Source organism: Physella acuta, unplaced genomic scaffold, assembly GCF_028476545.2.
Source record: "Physella acuta isolate Inbredline_101_S28 unplaced genomic scaffold, ASM2847654v3 ptg001040l, whole genome shotgun sequence".
In the NCBI taxonomy this organism is placed as follows: Eukaryota; Metazoa; Mollusca; class Gastropoda; family Physidae; genus Physella; species Physella acuta.
In genome coordinates, this window is record NW_026732557.1 from 473,289 (window position 1) to 495,846 (window position 22,558).

At 37.6% G+C, this 22,558-nt stretch overlaps 1 protein-coding gene across 1 annotated transcript; it reads right to left on the reverse strand.

Moving 5' to 3' along the window:
- LOC131954921 (homeobox protein HMX3) lies at positions 1–20,696 on the reverse strand. Its single transcript, XM_059318767.1, has 4 exons — positions 19,617–20,696; positions 2,937–3,244; positions 2,164–2,259; positions 1–318 (listed from the first exon to the last, which is right to left on the reverse strand). The coding sequence occupies exons 1-4, from the start codon at positions 20,059–20,061 to the stop codon at positions 1–3; spliced, it is 1,167 nt and encodes a 388-aa protein (XP_059174750.1). The 5' UTR covers positions 20,062–20,696.
- Between the last annotated feature and the right edge of the window lie 1,862 nt (positions 20,697–22,558).

The window sequence follows — 22,558 nt, forward strand, 5'->3', positions numbered from 1 at the left end:
TCAGACGGCCCCGTGGAGGGACCGTAGGGAGGAGATGTGAGGGTAGTGGTGGGGGTAGCACAGGGGGCTCAGGGAGGAGGTGAGGGTGGAGGGGAGGGGGGAGGAGAGCGAGGACGACAAGGACGGATTGATGGGGGGCGAGCTGCCCGAGTGGAGGGAGTCGGGGCGGGTGTGGGGCGGGGGGAAGTTGTTCTCGTGGTAGAGCACGGGGACGCGCACCATGCGGTGTGACGCCCTCTGGGAGAGGTTGGCCGCCTCCATCTCGGCGGCCAGCTGACGCTTCCATTTATTTCGACGGTTCTGGAACCAAATCTTCACCTGAAATAAAAACCAAAAGTTGTTTTCTCAAGATTCTGTCTAGTTTAAGAACACAATATACATTGCTCATAATAATAATAATAATAATAGTGGTGGGGCTCTGGACTGCTAACCCGGAAGTCTCGAGTTCGAATACGAGTTCAAGTCAGTAAATCATTTTTGAGTCTCCAAGCTATGATGGGTACATTACTTATGTAAACCATTACTTATGTTAGGGAAAGTAAAGGCAGCTATGTATGGTCTCCTTCTTCTTATCATTCCCCTTCGTGTCCAAGACATATGAACAGATAGTGTGGTTAGCCGCTTTTGTTCTCCTAACGAAAGTTAGGTACCCATAAAGAGCTGGGTGGACTCAGGGACTTTCCACTGATTGGAACCCGAATTCGAACTCGAGAATCTCGGATTAGCAGTCTAGCTCTCTTCCGAGTTCCGTCCCCGGCTAAGTATAGTGCTGACCACAATATCTTTTCTTATGCAGAGGTCACAGAAACAGGGGAACTCTACTTTAAGGGCACCAGGTTTTAAAAAAAGGTGAGCTCTACTTCAGAGTCATCGTAAGCCATCGTGTTAAAAAAAAGGGAAATTTTCTTTTTTATACAACAGGATAATTGTAAGTACATCACAATAAATGTCAAAAGTATCAACTTGGTCATAGGAAACAATGACAACATTAACTAGGTCTCATTCTTCGTGAACGATATTAACTAGGTCATGCGAAATAAACACTATATCAACTAGGTCAACATAAAGTAGGTGACAATGAACTAGAACCATTTTGAGTAGCTTAATATAAAGTACATTCAATACTAATTCTAATAATTACACCAGGATAATCCCGATTAATTGTAATTATTTTAAGCAACATTAAATATGAAACTAGTATCTGGAATGATCATTTTAACTAAGCCAGTATTAAGTAGGTCAATATTAACTAAGAAACAGTGATGGTTTTATTCTGAAGTAATAAATCTTCGACAATATTCAATGCCTAATTTTATATACATTTCACAATAAGAGAGCTATAGATGTAACTATACGTTTTAAAAGTTCATACATTAGGTAACATTATCATATCACTTAACATTTTTAAATGTGTTTTATGAGACATTTATTATGTAATAAAATATGTGGGAAAAATTAAGTTGCTTGTAGTCAAAGATAATCACATTCGTGAATTAAAGTTCGTGTTAATTATTGTTTGCGGAATATTAATATCGTGGAATTCGATTTGCTGTGTGATAATGACAAGTTGGTAAGATAGGTACATAATTTGACGAAAGACATTGTGAATTTTGGTGAGAGTTCGAATATGCCAAAATTTAGTGACAAAATGACTCTTCCAAAGTCTGATGACATAATGACAATGACAAACTATAGCCTACACGGTGTCAAATTATTTTTTAAGACAAAATGACATCATCGACGTAAGGTGACAAAATGACACTGTCCAATTTTGTAAAGTTTCTTGACAAAATGGCCCTGCCAAATGTCAGTGGCAATGACATTATCAGTAACATTTATTGACAAAATAACACTACCAAAGGTCACTAACCAATAACAAAGTCAAAGGTAATTGACAAATGACACTGTCAACGCTCAGTGACAAAACGACACTGTCTGTTACATAGTGGCACTGTCCATTGTTCACTGAAATATGTCAGTGTCAATGTTCATTGACATGATGACACTGCCAAAGGACACTGACAAATGACACTGTCTAATGTTCACAGACAAATGACACTGCCAAAGATCCATGACAAAATAATACGGTCACTTTCAGTGACCAATGACACTGTCATTCTGAATGACAAAACTGAAGACGTTATCAAGGTAAGCGTGACTCACCTGTGTTTCAGTCAGGTGTAGGGTCGCTGCCAGCCCCGCCCTCTCAGAGCTAGACAGGTACCGCTTCATGTCGAATGTAGACTCCAGTTGGAACACCTGCAGGCAGAGGAAACGTTTGGGTCAGGTGTGGGGGTCAGGTGTGGGGGTCAGGTGTGGGGTCAGGTGTGGGAGTCAGGTGTGGGGGGAGTCAGGTGTGGGGGGGAGTCAGGTGTGGGGGGGGGGGAGTCAGGTGTGGGGGGAGTCAGGTGTAGGGTCAGGTGTGGGGGTCAGGTGTGGGGGTTAGGTGTGGGGGTTGGGTGTGGGGGTCAAGTGTAGGGTTCAGGTGTGGGGGTTGGGTGTGGGGGTCAGGTGTGGGGGTCAGATGTGGGGGTTGGATGTGGGGTCAGATGTGGGGGTCCGATGTGGGGTCAGGTGTGGGGGTCAGGTGTGGAGGGTCAGGTGTGGGGGTCAGGTGTGGAGGGTCAGGTGTGGGGGGTTGGGTGTGGGGGTCAGGTGTGGGGGTCAGGTGTGGGGATCAGGTGTGGGGGTCAGGTGAGGGAGTCAGGTGTGGGTCAGGTATGTGGGTTAGGTGTGGTGGTCAGGTGTGGGGGTCATGTGTGAGGGGCAGGTGTGGGGGTCAGTTGTGGAGGTCAGGTGGGTTGGTCATGTCGGTAGCTCAGGTGGGTTGATCAGGTGTGTGGGGCCTATTGAAACGAGTGTGTCAGGTGTGTATAGACGTGTGGGTCAGGTGTGTGAGTCTAAGGTAGGTACTAGAATTATCAGCAATGACCTACCTGACTTCTAGAGAACACAGTCCTCGTTTTCTTTTTCCTCTGTTTCCTCCTCTCCTCATCATCACTGTCGTCTTTGCTGTTATTGCTGTCCTCCTTCCCTCCGCCTCTATTGCTGTCGTTGTCGTCGTCAGCCGAGTCGTACATGTCGGCGGCGGGGCGCTTAAAGGAGGGGGAGCAGGCTCGCTCGCTACCCCGGTCCTCGAGAAACTCGTGGTGGTGGGGCTCGGGACTTCCGCCCCTGGAGGAGAGGGGGGAAGAGGACGCCTTTGGTGAGGGGGGTCGCATCCTAGGCCCCAGGGGGTGTGAGCCTGTGGATATAAAATAAAATACAATTGTAAGGTTTTATATATGCCCGCATCGATCTAGGATAGTATAATCATGTTTATTAATAAAATACTGCCAGCTCTTTATATTGTTTGCGTGTATAACACTTTACGATAATCAAATGAAGAGCAAAGGCTTCAATTTTCTCAACGATAGTATATTTGTAAGTTCTTCAAATTCTTTGCATGCAGGAGCATATCCATGTATAATATATTAATCAAAGGCAACCAAAGTGTTCAAGGGTAATATAATATACCATAACAGTGAGCTCTACAAATTATTTACTTGTAGGGCACTATCCAGCTCTAGGATAATGTTGTAATCAAATGCTCCCATATGCTCAATGATAATATACATGTAAACTCTTCAAATTCTTTGCATGTAAAGCACTATCCAATTCTACTAAAATTTAATATTGTAATCAAATGCTCCCATATTCTCAATGATATTATACATGTAAACCCTTCAAATTATTTGCATAAAGGATCATTAGTAATGAGCATTTGTTGTCACATGTTCAAGGGTAACTTAGTTTTTCAACTTGTTTGCATTACAGTATCGGTCGTTAGTTTAAGAAAGGAGTTAATCCTCACGTTTTAGAAACTAATTCCCATCATTTACATTTTTAAAAATGCTATAGGTTTAGTGTCGATAACGTATTCATAATTTTATTTACTACATTTTTTTTTAATAATCTACAGGTAAGTATTCATACACACACTAACAAAACAAGCAGATCACCCAAATCTCAAGGTCTCTAACAGCATGTTTTGTCACCGCTAGTTAATGTACAACATGCTCAGACATGCGCTATAAAACCATGATTTTTATGCCGGGGATAGAGATAAAGCAAAGGCGTAAGCTCTTATAAAAACTATGGAACTACAATCTGACTAGGCGGATCAAATCTCTTGTTAAAGGGGGAGGGGCACGCTTCCTCCATGCATTATCTCTAATTGGTCTGTGACACGCAGACTTCAGAACTTCTAACATATGTTCACAGTGATTAACTAAATCTATTTACTACAGGTGATAATTAACGTATGTGGCTAAATAACACGGGATCTATGGGGTAGTGATATGGGTTAAATGACATGAGGCTTATGGGTAGTCAAATCTGTCTAATAAGTCTATGTCGTCTATGAAATACCTGTAAGTCTATGTCGTCTATGGAATACCTGTAAGTCTATGTCGTCTATGGAATACCTGTAAGTCTATGTCGTCCATGATTTACCTGTAAGTTATTGCCGTCCATGTATTACCAGTAAGTTAATGTCAATAAATTACCTATAATTCCATGTTGTCCATGTCTTACCTGTAAGTCCGTATCAGACCACGAATTACCTGTAAGTCCATGTCAGACCACGAATTACCTGCCACGGCAAATCCCTGCCGGCACTAAGCTTCCATCACCGCGTGTGCGATCAAGCGTGACACGCTATTACCTAACGCACACCCGCCCACGTAAGCCCTCGAGACTGGGGAGTCAATGACCCCAGTGTCAGGATTCCTTTTGTTGCCAGACAGACGGAGCGCTTGCCTGGCTTCCCAATTAAATCCAAGTGTTTAATTACCAGCCCCGTTCAGGCGTAATTAGTCGCATATTGGAAATAACAACCGAGTCAAGGGGACCAGATCTAGTTAACATATGAAAATCTTACTGCGGTTTTTGTTATTATTCTTGTTGAACAACCGTCCTTCAGATCTTCCTTTATATTTCTGCTCACCTCAATTAATCAATCAATTAATCAATTAATCGATCGTCCTTAACCCATGGTGCTATTTGGGTAATTTGATTTTATCATAATGTTCTGTTCCCCTTTAAATGTCTAAATCCCTTGATTTTTGCTGTTCTTAAGAATAGTTCATTTTTTTTTACTTATTTAAATTGTATAATGAAGTTGTTAAATACTTTGCCTCAAATTTACAACGATGTTTATCAAGTAGGGAGAACATTCTAAAAAAAGTAAAATACTATTTGTTGTTAATAGTAAAGTAATGTGTGTGTTATTTAAAAATTGACATTGAACCGTAATGAAATAACCACAATATACTCCGAAATACCATGCTTCTTCTTAAACCCGAAATAGCATGCTTCTTCTTAAACCCGAAATATCATGCTTCTTCGTGAGCAATGTGTAAAAACAAAAAAATATCCGTGCTTGCAAAATTATTGATGGGCGGGGCCAGCCTCCAGAGCGCGTGCGATCGAGGTCTGTCATCTGATCCTTGTCCATCGATTGGCTGAAGACCTCGCTATCATTTCTGATGTAATCGTCCAGGGTGTTATTCAAAGCCCTTATTTTTTTTATCGCAATATCATACTTAGGTGGAATTTGCCGGATCAATGGCTATTACCTCCCCCTCCTTCCCCACCCCTGAAGACTCTCACACACGTTGTCATCCCGACCCCCGGGCAAACGACGGGGGAGGAATTACCGCGAGAATCCTTGAAGAAAATAATAACGCCCAATTCAAGGACAATTTACACACTAGTCTAGAAACTCTAAAGGCGAAAAAAAATCAGTACGTGTAAGAAATTGTTCTTTGAGTTGGGTGAAAATTTTCAAAAATGAGAAAGAAAAGTTGATCTCTTGAGAAAAAAAAAACGATACTCGTTGTAGTTCGGGTAATAGCGAATTGAACCGCAAATTGTTCGATTTGAAAATTTCTGGGCGTTGAAATGAAGTAAACCAGGGAAGTCGTATCGCGTGGGGAGCATTACCCAGGGCACGGGGATGATAGCGACATTTGAGCATTAAAGTGTAGGTACGTGTGAAAGTGATTGTGGAGGATGATTGGGCTAATGGGGTAAGAGGGGCATGATTGCGGTAGGGGATTGGAGGTAAATCGCTGCCAATTTCTTAGATCGGTGCCGAGAACTGTCACTTAGCGCCCGTCTAATGCCCGCAATCGCGCAGGTGTTTTTTTTTTCAACTCTTTCAAGTACACGGCAATCAGGGTTTCTTTCAGGCATTTATCCGGGGTGGAAGAGGAGGTGATCTGCCCCCCCCCCTCCCCACCTCCACACTTTCCAGGACGAAATAGAAGAAATAAAAATATAAATAAAATAGATATGTACTTTAACCACTGTCCGCCCTCCCCCCCCCCCCCCCCCCCCCAAACGGAAGAAGTGCATCCCCACTGGAGTTTTAAGTGTCCCCTCTCCCTCGAAAAGCAAGTCCCCCCCCTCCCCCAGAGAAAAATGTCTGTAAGAAAAACTGTAGCTATCACCCTGTTTATGTGTGGTTGAAGAATTAAAAGTTCACTTGAAAACATTCTCAGCGTGTTGCTATGTGCACGGGCAGTTTAAAAAATTGTTTAAAACATCCATAGTAGGAACTCATTATACAAATTGTTTACAATTAATGGACGTAAATACGAAGGTTATTAATGTGCTGTTTTATTTCATCAGATATTTTTTCTAAAACTTAGAAAAGTAGATACCATAACTATGATAAGAGATACAATAATATACAATCAATTCAATATTCTGATCAGTAAATGTCTTGAAAACAACAGACCTCACTAACATATTACAACTGGTTTTTTTTTGTTTTTAAATTTACATACTATTTCTATTTATATCTCACGTTTTACTTTTAATGTATTATTTTCATCAAGCTAACTGAAGCGAAAAATATTGATTAGTTCCGCCCTATTGCAATTTTTTTTCCTCGATCTATTTATTAAATCCCACAGAAAAAAACTAGTTTATATCATGTTCCACCACATTAAATACAAACCCCTTCCTTCGGAGAAATCACGATAAGAGCCTCTTCTTTTAAGTCGATTTATTGATTATTGAGATTCTTTCTTTGATTGTTTAAGCAATATTATTAAGTGTTAGTTCAACGCAGATAAGACTACTTGCAATGATTGTTAAAACGTTTGTTGAAGGTTAGACTGTTGTTTATGGAAAGTTGAATGTTGTTGTTTTCTTTTTTAACTAACGTAGTATGCTGATATTTGCTTGCTTTGAACACAAACGTATGCATATACATGTGAACACTTCCGAATATATTTTTTATAGCCGAGCATGAAATATCTTGGCCGAACACGACCGAACACATCCGAACACGCCCTAACATAGATGAACATGTCTCAAATACAACCGAACACAACCGAAAGCGGCCGAATACAACCGAACATGACCGAATACAACCGAATAGAAACAATTCAACGAATATAACCTTGCGGAAATGAAGTCGCCAGAGCACTGAAAAAGACTGCAGCTAACAGTATGGGCAAATTTAATTAATCTGCAATCCAATTACATTTTAAGAAATCATCGAAATAAAATGTAATCAGAGTTTCTTCCAGGCATCTCTTCGGGGGGGCGAAGCCCCCCCGAAAATTTTTTACCGCCCCCCCGAACGAAATGAAATTTATATAATTTATATAGAAAATATATACTTTTAACAGTGTCCGCCCCCCCGAAGAAAGTTTACCGCCCCCCCCCCCCCGAAGATTTCAAGTGCCCCCCCGGAGAAAAAAGTCTGGAAGAAACACTGAATGTAATGAGCACGGTTTCGATCAAGAGCAATTCATTATAATTTTGACAGCCATTTTAAATACGTTTTTTTTTCCACGAATCTGTTATATTTATTTCAAGATTTCGTGCTTAAGGTAATAGTAATTAGATTAGAATATTTTCTACTATTTCAAATTTATTCATCACCAATAATGTCCATATACTAACGTCATTAGCTAAGATGTCCTAATAATAATATCACCACCCGTATTGTCCAAATGATAATCTCACCATCCGTAATTTACATAAGCTTATGCACGTGAAAGGTAGGTGGTGGTTTAAGTGACAGCCTCTATTTTAATGAAGTTATACGACAGAGTGAAAAACTGAGCACACCCAGCTCTATTCAGTACCTCGCATACTCTATAGACAAAAAAAAATTAAATATCTATTTACTTAAACTCCTATCTACTTTATCCTATATATAAGACAGTCTTATTTACACCATACAAATTGTATGAGCATCAGGTAACTATCACATATTATACTGCCCTTATCAAACTGCAGCACTAACGCTGTATTTACATACCAGTCTACCGGAACGAAATCTCGATCAACACGTTTACAAAGACTACTACTAAAGCTTTACTCAACAAAATTGATTTCCTAATTACTTTTTTATCCTCTTCATCCCGGTATATTCCTATTAATTTTAGCAATTTTAACAATTAAAATTTCTTCCGCGGATCGATTTTCTCTAGTAATTTTTTCTACGCATAATCATCCAATTCTAGTTGTTTTTTTACCTTCAGTTTTAAAGTATTGATTGGGAGTCACCGGTTCAAATCTCGAGAACCGCTGCCATAACTCATGCTTAAAACGTAACTGTAAACCGAGGCTGGAACTATTCATTAGAGCGGAGGGCGCCTATTAGAAAATAGGTTGTTAGTGCTTGTCCCTATGGCCGATGCATTGATACTTGGAAGCGCCCGGGAGGGTAATATCGATACCGGCGAAGTATAATTACCAGCTGTGTATGATGAATGGGACGATGCCAGTACTAAATATCTCGTGTTCTGCGCGCCGACTATGTGCTTAAAAATTATTTTTAGTCATTGTTTGATTGGTGAGAAATTCACGATCTAAGATATAACAAGTAAGGATGGGGGTGGGATGGGGGGTTTAAAAAAAAGATGGGTTGGATGTTTTTTGTTGGTTTTTTTTTCAGCGGTAGATCAAAGGTAGCTTTGTGGTTTAACTGGGAGCGGAAATCTACCTAGGGCGTGGAAGATGGCGGCGGTGGAGACGGCGTCGTTGAGAGCTTGTTTGGACGAGTTGAATTTTAAAGAGGAGGGTATTGAATTTTTCAAGAGTTTTTTTTTATCGACGGTGAGACCGAGGTTTTTTTTTTTTAATGTGGTGTTAGTAGTGGGAGATGGTGAATGGTAGAAACGTGAGGGGGTTATCGTCAGTTATATAATAACACTAGATGGTGCGGTGTTGGGAGATGGGGGGGGGGGGGGTAGAAAGTCAAAGTTCAAATCGAGAAAATTGTTAGGTAGAGGTTAGTAGAGGTTATTACGCGGATACTGTTAGTCTTGGTGTATTTAATCGATATAAGTGGTTATGTTGAAGAATTTGACTTTAAAAAAAAAAAAAAAACTAACTCGCTTACTATTTTTAACAAACTCGCGAGTTCACTAATTGTTTTTTAACTAGGTGTTGTTTTGAAATGCTGATGTAAAATTATAACAGGGTTCGGTGGTGACATTATCGGTGATAACAGAAAAACTGATATATTTCTGCTATATATCTGTATCAAAAGAAATAAACAAGCTCTATAATTGTATGTAGCATTTGATGAAATACTCTAGGTATATATTACATGAAATAATCTTTGTATAAAAGTGAGTTTTAGGAAATATTCTATCTATTTAAAAAAAAAATTATTCCCTTTTCGAACTTGTCGGGCCATGGAGCAAGTGAAGTAGAGTTCACCTGATTTTGTGAACTCGGCATATGAAGGGACAGTGTGGTCATCACTTCGCCCAGCTGTCTTTACTTTCTCCAACATGACTTAGGTACCCAGCAGAGCTGGGGTGACCCATGACGGCGATGACCTAGCAGTAGAGCACTAGAATGCCAACCCTAAAGTCTCAAATTCGAATCCGGAGTCTCGTCAGTAGACCTTCCCTTAATCCCCCAGCCCTAACCATCAAAGGATGGGTGTGCATGAGAGAAGCACGTCTTAAGGAGAGGATGGGTGTGCATGAGAGAAGCACGTCTTAAGGAGTGGACGAAAAACAGAGATAAAGTCCAGGCCGCCGTGAAGCCACCGCCACAGCGCAGAAGATAAACAAAACTTTCTGGCATACAAAAAGAGAACTGCTGAATTATTAAGCTATTCGTTATAAAAAATAGTTCGATTCAAAAATTAAGTTAAATCTCGCTGTAAAACATTAATTTTAAAATCAATAGGATTTGTATTGCCTGTTATATATATAAATAAATAAATAAATAAATATATATATATATATATATATATATATATATATATATATATATATATATATATATATATAATGTATATGTGTACATATAATGTTTATTGTAATTGACATCCCTAATTAAATAAAGCTTTGAATCTGTAAGTATTGAGTTCAACTATCTAAAGGCTCTATTCATCTTAAGGTGCAGCTCTAAAAAACATGACCAGTGTATCTTTGGTGAACGACTCAGAGATAGACCCAGTGTAGCATTTAAATCAACTGTAATTTTGTTTTAATCAAGAGCTCATCCAAGGTATGTACACATATGTTATACGGATGAGATTGTTATGTATATATTACTCAACAGAGGTATGTATGTGTATGTTATTCGACAGGACTGTTAGTATAGTTACCGTCATGATGTTAGCCATAGCCAAGTTTACATCATCAGTCTTACAGTAGATTGGATCCCTAACCTTCATGATAACTCTAAACCTAACCATTTCAACGCTAGCGGCTTGTAAAAAGTTACACAGGGATCGCCTGGAGACTCGCCAGTAGACCCTTCAAATATTCCAGCATTCTTTATATGTGGGCAGCGACATAGGACGTCAATAAAAGAAAGATTGTGATGGAAACTTAGAAGTCAATAAAAGGAAGATTGTGATGAAATCTTACATTAGACGTCAATAAAAAAAAGATTGTGATGGAAACTTAGAAGTCAATAAAAGAAAGATTGTTTTGAAAATTTACATTAAACGTCAAGAATCATAAGAAAGATAAGGAAGATAAAAAAGAATCATAAAAGGAAGATTGTGATAGAAACTTAGACGTCAATAAAAGAAAGATTGTGATGTAAGCTTAGACGTCAATAAAAGAAAGATTGTGATAGAAGCTTACACTAGAAATAAAAAAAGAGAGATTGTGATGTAAGCTTACACCAGACATCAATAAAAGGAAGATTGTGATGTAAGCTTACACCAGACATCAATAAAAGGAAGATTGTGATGTAAGCTTACACCAGACATCAATAAAAGGAAGGTTGTGATGTAAGCTTACACTAAACATCAATAAAAGGAAGATTGTGATGTAAGCTTACACCAGACATCAATAAAAGGAAGATTGTGATGTAAGCTTACACTAGACATCAATAAAAGGAAGATTGTGATGTAAGCTTACACCAGACGTCAATTAAAGGAAGATTGTGATGTAAGCTTACACTAGACATCAATAAAAGGAAGATTGTGATGTAAGCTTACACCAGACATCAGTAAAAGGAAGATTGTGATGTAAGCTTACACCAGACATCAATAAAAGGAAGATTGTGATGTAAGCTTACACTCACCGCACGAGAAAAAAACCAGAGGCCACGGTCACGATTTGACATCTATTAATAGCACACTGCAAGATTAACCCTAACGCTACCGGCTCGTACAGTCCTACCGAGTGCCATGTAAACTATCATTACAGATAATTGCCCCGACAAACCTAAGAGTTAAGTAAACCTCCATGAAAGGTCACAGCGAGAGGTAAGACAGGTTACAAATCTTTCATTTGGTTTAACATAGGTATGATTGTGTGTATTGTGTTTTGTTTCGTTATGTTGATAACGATTGTGCCTGCTTTTTCCGTATCCGCCGTTTGACCTTTTAGAATTGCTAACATGTTGTGATCGATGTTTTAAGCAGTTGGGTTTTTATACTGCTGGGTTATCCAACTTAGGAGTAGTGAAATAAACAAAAACAGGTGCAGTAGTATGACGTGGATTCAAAAGCTAGTCTGGGGAAATTGTATAAAACTTGTATGTGTATGGATGCACACTGTATCTAACAATAATATCGCATACATCGTTAATCGAGTTGCTTGAAAAGCGCTTGTCTTGTCTTAGGCATGTATCCAGTGGATAAAAGTAAAAGTTCTCTTTTAAGTCTGATGATCCATGTGGCAAGTGAAGTAGTAAAAAGTAAAGTTCCCTTTTCAAACCTGACGGTCTATAGTGCAAGTGAAGTAGAGTTCACTTGTTTCTGTGACATCTTCATATGAAGAGATAGTGTAGTCAGCACTATGCCCAGCCGCCTTTACTTTCCCTAACGTGAGTAAGGTACCCATCAGAGTTGGGTGAACTCAGGGACGGTCTACTGATTTAATCCCGGATTCGAACTAGAGACTTTACGGGTTAGCAGTCCAGCTCTCTACCGCTAGGCCACTCCGTCCCATAGTGAAGTAGAGTTCTGATTCAGTGGCTTTGGCAAAAGAAAGGGATAGTGTGGTCAGCAGTATGCCCAGTCACCTTTACTTTCCCTAAAGTGAGTCACAAACTTATCAGAGTTCGGTGGACTCAGTGACATTCTGCGGTCTTCAACGCGGATTCGAACTCTAGACTTATGAGTTAGCTGTTGAATGCTCTATCATTCGACCTCACCGTCCCTAATGTCCTAGTTAGTGGGACGCCAAATATACGACTACAAAGCGGTAAGGTCATAAAATAGTTGCTAATGGTGCATTTAAATATATTTCATGTAACCCATTTATAGTACGAGAAAGTTTGTTTCATAATCCTGGCATGCATGTTCAGTAATGAGATACAAAGTTACATTTAATTAGCAGTTTATTATAAATTAAAGCCAAACATATTTTTTTTAAAAACACTCTCTCGCATGTTTTAGATTAGACAACGCTTGAATTGAACAATATTATTTTTTAAAAATCAAAGTGCAATAAGGTTGTATTTTTTAAAAATGTAACAACTATTGCGCAACATACCTGTAACTGCTAAAAATCCATCTGCCCCTCCCACCCTCCTCAGTCTTAGAGTGTGTCTCCATCGCCCTCTCTTGGCCAATGAGTGTTTCTCATCCTCTCCTCTCCCTCTATGTGTCTCTCCCTCTCCCTCAGTTTATGGGTGTCCCTCCCTCTCTCCTCCGTCTATGAGTGTGTCCCTCCCTCTCTCCTCCGTGTATGAGTGTGTCTCTTCTTCTCTTCTCCCTCGCCCAGTCTATTGCCCATCCCTCCCTCACTATGTGTGTATGTGTCTTACTGCCTCAATCGGTGAGTGACTACCTCCCCTCCCTCCCTCACTCTGTGTGTCTCCTTCCCTCAGTTATCCCCCCCCCCCCACACACACACACACACGCGCGCATTTCAAAAGTGACAATAACAATCATGAAATGAAAGATAAAATATTATTTTTAGCTCGTGCATAATTAATGGGGTGTAATTAACTGCATGTTTTACCGTAACGGGACACTAGTGTTTCCGTCGTGCCAACAGCACTATTGTGTCAGGGCCGCTCTAGACCAGGGCTTCTCAAAAATCTGCAACCATCGACCCAAATACCGTAAGGCGCAAAACTAATCCAGCACCGGAAGTATTCTTTAACAAAGGAAAACAAAAATACTCCGTTCAAAAGGATTGGTCTTAACCGTTAATTGGACTAAAAACGATCTTTAATTTTTTTTCTTTTTTTTTTTTTTGAGTTAAGAAATTTTTGGACCTAATGAAATCTTAAGTCGGAATGTTACACTAAAATTAATAGTTAACGAAAAAGAATATTTGACCAAAAGAAAACTAGAACGAAAAGAATATTTGGTCCGAAATTATCCTTAAAAGAATTTAAATATTATATTAGATGTATTTGTTGACAAAACGAATCTTTAATCAAAAGAAAACTTGAAGAAAAAATAAAATTCATATTTATTTATTGTTGGTTTTTTTTTAAATTATAAATATGCAATGTATTTAAATATGGTATTGTTGTAATTTACCTCTACTAAAATATGTGATACTAGTAAACACCAATTGTAAACATTAACCCTAACCTGAATTTGTTTTGAAGTGGAACTGTACTAGACACAACCAAAGCACATCGTAAAACAAGGAATGTTTGCAAAAGACCAAATTAAAGCACAGTGTACATCAAGAAAAATAACTTAGAACCACTGCGTAGATGGATTTCAACGCATCTTTAAAATCACTGGCATATTCTATTGATTTCTACCTCAAAGAACACGATCTAGTCTTCGAGTTAAATATTCCATATTTTAGATTTTACTTTTTAAATTGATATTCCCACAACGCTTTAGTATAGCGGATCTCGTTATTAACTTTTTTTAACAAAGGTTTTTTCCCGTTGCTTCGAGTTGGTTTGCAGTGGGGAAATGAAAAACTTGAAATTGAACACCAAAGTTTCTAGATTTTCGCGTAAAATCTCGCGCGAGTTGTGTAGGGGATCGGTTTGCGAAAATATAACCTGTGCTATTCCATTGGACAAGATTTGCATGCAAAAGATACGAAACTAAAATGGTTTCTTTTATAAAAGCTCGCAAGACATGGAATAATTGGAACATGGGTTGTTTTTGTTCTTTTAAATGGTTGTATCTTTATGGTTAGGGTTAGGTTTTTGATTTGTGAGTAAGGACTAGTGCGGGGATTAGGGTAAGGGGCATTAAAATGTGTATTTAATATGTCCGTCGGCATACTTAGAAGCACCACACAACAGCAATTAAGATTATTATCAATGCACACATTCAGTAGCGCAGATGGTGGCTCGTGAAATCTCATACATATTGTTAGAGAACTAATCTTTTATTTTTAAAGTTTGTAATGCATTGTTGTATTGAATGTGAGTTTAAAAACGCATTGTTTTATAGGTTTCAAATGTTTGTTTTGTAGTTAAACTACTGTAATAATTGAATTCAACAAATTGCAATATGATTTTTTAAAAATGTTTTATTGAATTAGGGAAAACGTTGTTGTTGAAAGAACCTTTACAATAAGGATATCTAACATTATTTTCACAAACAATTACAGATGGCTAATTATTCCAACAGCAGTCGAAATGTGTACAAAACTTTAGTCATAGCACATGTGTGTGTGTGTGTGTGTGTGTGTGTGTGTGTGTTACCTTCATGTGTAAAGTGTCAGTAAGGTAAGTCAGTCAATAGACGTGTATGTTACCTTCATGTGTAAAGTGTAAGTAAGGTAAGTCAGTCAATAGACGTGTATGTTACCTTCATGTGTAAAGTGTCAGTAAGGTAAGTCAGTCAATAGACGTGTATGTTACCTTCAAGAGTAAAGTTTACGAGAGGTATGTATGTTGTTATTGTAACCACGATTATCTGAACATTGCTTTCATTTAAATATTAGAGTTCCTGAGCAATTATCTTGACAGGATAATACAGAGTATATGTGATAGTATCTTGACAAGATAATACAGCTTTAATACTAGAATATCTGTTAAATTATCTTGAAAAGATAATAGCTTTAATACTAAAGTATGTCTGTAACTTCACACGGTAATACCGTTTTAATACTAGACTATCTGTGCTCGTATCTTTAAAAGATAATACAGTTTTAGTATTGGAGTATGTTTGACATTACCTTGACAAAATATTAGTTTTAATAATGTATCTGCGCCAGCATCTTGACAAGAAGATACAGTGTAAATACTGGAGTATCTGTTAAATTATCTCGACAAAAATACAGTTTACTTACTAGAGAATCAGTGACTGTATCTTGTCAAGATAATATTCTTGAATACTAGAGTATCTGTTAAATTATCTTGACAAGGTAAAACAGTTTTAGTATCTTTCAAGGCCGTAAAATATGTTTAGCATAAGGTAACGATAGGGAAGTCCCAAATCAATTGTTGTTGATGCTTCATTTATTGTCCGATTTTGACTAAATATGTCATTTATTGTCCGATTTTGACTGAAAATGTCAATTAGTCCAAAAAAAAATTTAAACATTTATTTTTTGTTCCGTTAAATATATGAAGAAATGATCATGCTTATAAATTTTCATTTGCTAAATATTTTGTTGAGTACAATGTTTAATTACTACTTACAAGATGAATTGGTCTCATTATTGTATCGATTGTGATCAGGACTTATTAGGTTAATTGATTAATCTGAGTTTGGTTTTGATCATGGTTGTAGGTTAATCTTGAAGGATAGTAGACTAATTACTGATAATAAAATGTGTGTGTATTTCCCCGATGCCTCTTACCTACCCTTGCCCACATCTCTTTAGTATGCTTTTATGTATTTTGGACTCTTTCCTCTTAAGTTTGATATGAAAGACTTAATGTTCTAATTTTAAAGTGAGTTGAGTACGCATGTGTGAACGCGTTGGGTGTATGTGAATGTATTGGCTATGGGTGTTAAATTAAAGCGTTTTGAAAAAAAATAATATATAAATTCTTTTAAAATATTTAAAGAACCGTGCATAATAGCGTATTTTTAAAAAAATCATAAATAGTGTAAAATTAAATTTTAAATCATTCAATTTTTGTTTAAAGTACGGTAGGAAATATAGACAATAAAAATTTGTATTGAATTAATCAAAACATTTCTAATCAATTGATCAATTTTTCTAACGTTAAATCCTTTTGAAAAGAGGAAAAAAACAATAAATTTCAAACTGGGAACGACTTTAAAAAAAATATTAAAACAGTTTATAGTTAGTTTGAAATAAATAAAAGTTATGGAAGCGCTGAATCTCTGTAATGGCCATCTTGAGCGATAAATAATTAATTTCACGCCCCGAAGAGCTCTATTTTCCTTTCGTTTTCCGATACCGTATTTCTGCGTATTAACATTACTTATTTATTGTCGTCAATAATCCGGCCTATTATGCGCTCGGCGATTTGATTACCCGAGGCGCTCTTTGAATATTTTTTCCCTCTTCGCTTTATCACATCGTCATTGTCTATAACAAACATAATTTTTTTTTTTCCTAAATTTAAAATTCACATTTATTTCGTTTCATTTTGCTTAATCTTTTTTAATAAAAAAAAATATTTTCTATGAAGTTTTGAAGGAGTTAATGAATTGCTTGAACGAACCTGCAACGGAAACGCCCCCCGGTCATGACATGCGCAAGGCCCGGGGTGGATGATGCTATTCAATTAAAATACAGATAGGGAAGCCTTCTTCAAATGTCAACCTGTCCATTCAACGTGTAAAGTAGTATCGAATTACACAATAATCGCTCGCATTGAAAGAGTTTCGCTCTATAAATATTTAATATGGCTATCTCCGTATTCAATATTGATTTTTTTTTTACTCTTTCATTTAATTTTTTTTTTTTTTTTACGACAGACTGTAGAAATCAGGGGAAATGTTTCTCATGGTTGAAGTTTTAGCCTTTAAAGGTAGGCCTAACTCTTTAATAAAAAAAACACAAAGTGTATTTGTTTACATTTTTTTTTTTAGATTTTAGTTGTGTTAATCAATAATGATTTTTTTTTTAGTTTTAAAAATGTTGTTTTAATTAATTAGAGACAGATTTAATTAGACTCAATCTTTTTCGCTCTTAAACGTTGGAAAAATATTTTTAAAAAAAACATAATATTGTCGAGATTTTAATTAATTATTTTGATTAATTAATTAAACTGACGCAATGCGTTAGTTGGAGTTGAAATAGTTAGGGCTGGGATTAATTTCTAAAACAATTTCATGCTTAAGATGGCGTGTTCCAGTTGAAAAGAAATCTGGAAAAAACTTAAAGAACAGTGCAAAACAACACCATCGTTTTTCCGCCTATATCAACAGCAACAATAAAACAATAATAAAAACAATAATTGGGAAATACACCCGACAATTTTAGTCAAAAATATTATTTAAATATTTTCTTTTTTTTTCACTAAATTTACATAGGTGTTTATTTTTTTAATGCCGTACCTCCGAAAAAAATTGTTTACCAAACTAAAATATAGATCAAATTCTAATTGTAATGGTACGCTAAAGTGCTACAATTAATGTCTAAAAGCAGCAATCTATTAGACTATTTTTTAACAACCAATATAGAACTTGTTAGTTAATTGTGGACACTCACACAAACACATACAGCAGTAACACGCGTGGTTCGGTATTTAGCCGACCTCACTTATACAAGACAAAAATGTTGTTGATAGTTGGCAATTATACACTAGTTTAATATCTAATTGTACACACATATATATATATATATATATATATATATATATATATATATATATATATATATATATATATATATATATAATGCACATTTTACTGATTCAGTTACTACAAGAAGACATAGTATATAATAAATAACAGTAAATATGCACATCATATATCAAAAGTTATATACACGGTATATGCATAAACTATAAGTCAAATTTAGATCGCATAAAAGTAGTTACAAATATATATGTATTACATTAAGCATAAACATCGGTCTCATGAAGTAAATCGCTTCTGACAAATATTTCCACTGGACTATCCAGATGTGTATCAAGGCTAAGGTTGTGTAGGTTTTACTGTTAGAGTCGGAATTTCGGCCGTGGTTCTGGGTAAAGGTTAGATTTACTGTAGGGATGGAGTCAGGGTTAGATTAACAGTTAACAATTAACAGTATTGTAGTAAGCAAAGAATATTTTTTGTGTTATTTTTTATTTTAAATACTCAATCCGTTTGGCATTTTTAAATTTCTCCATCTTACTTTAGAAGCGATAGTTTAATTAAACCACACCTAATTTCTAGTATTCCGTGAAACATGTAACGGCGACAGCATTACCTAACCAAAACACACCTAGCCCTTATGATCTAACCTAAGATAACGACATACCCCAAACGAATTATAAGACATAAAAGTTACAAGTACCTGTAATGTATACAACTTAAAGCCTGATTTAAATGTACAAAAATATTAAGTGAACTTTGACTATTGAAAGGACGCGAGGTTTTACTGATAAAGGGCCTGGTAGGGTCAGTTCCATGATTATAATTTCAGGAAATATTTAATTAAAGTTATGTAATTACTAACAATTACCTTTTCATTTAAGTCTCGATTATTGGACTTTTTTTTTTTTAATTTATAGAAATAGCAACTTTTTTATATAATCCCCAAGATAGTAAAATTAGTTTAACGCATTTTCGGGTTCTTTTATTTTTGCGAATTAATGAAAGTATTATAAAATATTACAATAATGTTACAGTATATTATAACAACTTAATGTAAGCTATAGGAATACCAACTCCGGTTTCCGTTCGGCAACTTCTGCAACAGACTTTGATAACAAACCTAGAGGTTACAATTCATTTGAACTACACCATTAAATATCGGGAGACTTATCATGATACTTTAGCAACACACTATCTCTTATTTTTACACCCGTGAGTGCGCCAAGGATTCCACTTCAAGGGTGCATCCATTGTCTACCGAGGCAAGATTAAACCATATATACATACACACAATATATATATATATATATATATATATATATATATATATATATATATATATATATATATATAATATATATATATAAATAATGTTTTACCAAAATCTATTCGCCGTTTATGGCATTAACAATGTAAATGCGATTAAGAATGACTAAAAACAAGACAAGATTGCCCGTGTACTTACCATCAGGATGCTGAGAGGCTATGAGACCGTCGGGATGTTGTGAGGCGATAAGACCAGGGTACCAGGGGTACCAGAGTCCGTAACTGGCCGCCCTGGAGGCCAGCCCCGGGGCCAGACGGGCGTGGTCGGAGTAGAGCTGGAACCTCTGGTAGAGATCTGAGATGCTGGTCACGACGGCCTCCTTGCTGCTGTCCTTAGTCCTGTCGCTGGCGTCCTCGTCCTTGTCGTCCCTGTTCTTATCGCGCCGGTCGCCCGAGTCTGTTTTATCCTCGCCTAAGATACTACTGATGGAGAAGGAGGATTTTTTTAAGGGCGCCGGGGCGGCCGAGGCAGGTTTGGGCGCCGGGGATTTGGGCGTCGTTGTGTTAAGGCCGGGCGATAGGCACGGCACCGAGGACGGGGAGCCGGATGTCTTTGAAGGCAGGGAGGAGTCGTCTGTTGCCATGGTTACAATTTTCGTATTTTATTTAAAGCGGAACAAACAAAAAAAAATATATAACCACTTTGTTTTTTTGTCAAAGCAAATAGTTAAAATATATCAGCAAAATAAATTTTATATCCACAATTTCACAGGCCGATAAACGAAAAATTCACCATTTCACAAAATTAAATGTAAATGATATTTATAATAAAAAAATAATTTATTAAAACTTTTCCATGTTTTTCAACATTTCGTAAAGAATCAAGTCAATTTTTCCAGTAACTAAAATCCGTTCGTGAAGTTCCTTTTCACCGATATCGGGTGTTTTAAAACCAAACACCGCATACGTTGCGCTTGGTACGCGTCGCCAAACCTCTAATCAATGAACCTTGGTGTTTGCATCTTGTAAAGTCAACAACATCCGCTAGTCGTGAGTTCGATTCCTTGTCCAACTTCGCGTCAATAGTGCTGGAAAATTTAGAGAAATATGTATCCCATTGCAATGTTCGTAGGTGATCGTCAACGCTGAACACCCTGCTCGCTGGTGAAATTTGTTGAAATAATAAAACGCTTGGTTTGTTTTCTCCCTTGTTATAAGCGACGGGTTCTGTCCCTTTAGCTCTCTAAACACGGGGAAATTTTTTTTTTTCTATTTTTCCTCTCTCCCCGTTTGGCGATTGCTACAGTTTTGAAAGGCATGCGATCCGTCGCTTCGGCGCCTACCGTCATTCGCTTTGATAATCACGAAATAATAACTGTCCTCGCGATTTGCCGTCTGTCAACGGCGGGGAGAGGCCGTGATTGGTCGGGGACGCGGCATAATGGGATTAATGAAGAGGGGAGCCGTCGGCGTGGCCACGCCCATTCAATCAACAGAGATCGAAATGTGCGATAAGGCCGGGTCGGGATTGGTTGGAGACAAATTGTTACAATCACGGCGGTGACGGGAGGAGATGAGAGGGAAAGAGGGGGAAGGGGAGGGGGACACAAAGAGAAGAGGTGGGGGAAGAAGAGGATGGGGGGGGGGGGTGACAAGCGATGAAGATCATGTGACGGGTGCGTTGAGCCAAATCTGAAGCAGTCGCCAACTAGTCACCAGGTATAAAAAAAAAAGACAGAAAAAAAAAAAGACTTGACAACCGCCGTCAACGTCTGTGCTTCTCAGAGGTTCGCCACTAGAATAAATTAAAACCACTCTGTTTAATTTTCAAACAAGTGCACATTCTTCACGCGTCATTAAGCGTTGCACGATAATCGGGTATTTCCTTTATTATTCAAGTGTGCAATTTTTATTTCAAGAATTTTAACAACATAATAGGTAAATTTAACTTAACTTGAGTTTTATTATATAATTTTTTTTCATTTTTTTTTCTTAATCCTAAATCTCTTAAACAGGATAAAGCCTGATTCGGTCTTTAAGTGGAATCGCGCGTCAGGAGTCAAGCGTCATACAGACAGCGTTACCTTTTGTCGCTAGCTTTCTTGTAAACATGAAGAAAATAATTGCTCCGTCTCGCCCAGGATGAGTCGCGGACAACGCTCTAGCCCGGCGCGGAGGGCGAAATGAGTTCCTCTTGTAGGCCCCCGCCCGCGGTCGACACGACTTGTGTCATTTTCAAATTTTACGCCACATTACACTGTTAATTTTTTAACGTACGGTGTCACACGTTAAGGGGAGGGGAAGGGAAGGGTGGTAAGCAGGTGACAAGCGCACCGGTTTTACTGCGAGAGAGAAGGGGAGATTTAGAGCTGGTATAGCTTGTAGCAGGCGTGTGATTTATATATATATATATATATATATATATATATATATATATATATATATATATATATATATATATATATATATATATATATATATATATATATGTGTGTGTGTGTGTGTGTGTTTAATTCGTGATGTGTGTATATCAAATATACATACAAATATATTATATATATATGCAATGTGTATGTCACGTTTTCAGTGCGAGGGATCGTTCATTATTGAGCTCATTATTCATTATTGAGGTTTAGGTATCTCTAGGAAACATTTTTAAACCTCATCGTAATCCTGACACGTCGTCACAAAAAGCCAGGTACCTATACTCTCGCCCTACCACCACCACCACCAATAACTTTAGGTTAATCTACCCCAATTAATGCTAATTCTAACAAGAATGTACTTGGATTGTCACCCCATGTTTTAAAATGAAATAATTAAGTTTATTCCACGTAAGATTTTTACCCCCCCCCCCCCCCACTTACCCCTCAACACATTCACGCACCAACTAGTATACCTGTCTTAACTATTCACGTGGTGCTTTGTAAGAACAACCACAAATCGAACTGACGCTTAGACGGGCTAAATGCTAGTGCTAGAGCTAGATAATGGCTTTACGACTCAGTTGGAGTTAACTTGAGATACATATAGAACTGGGATTATAGCTAGGGTTAGGAGCAGAGCTAAGGGAATAGTTTGGGACAGTACTGTGTTTAAATTTCAGCGTTTTTTTGTGCATAGGGGAGAGGAAGTGGGACG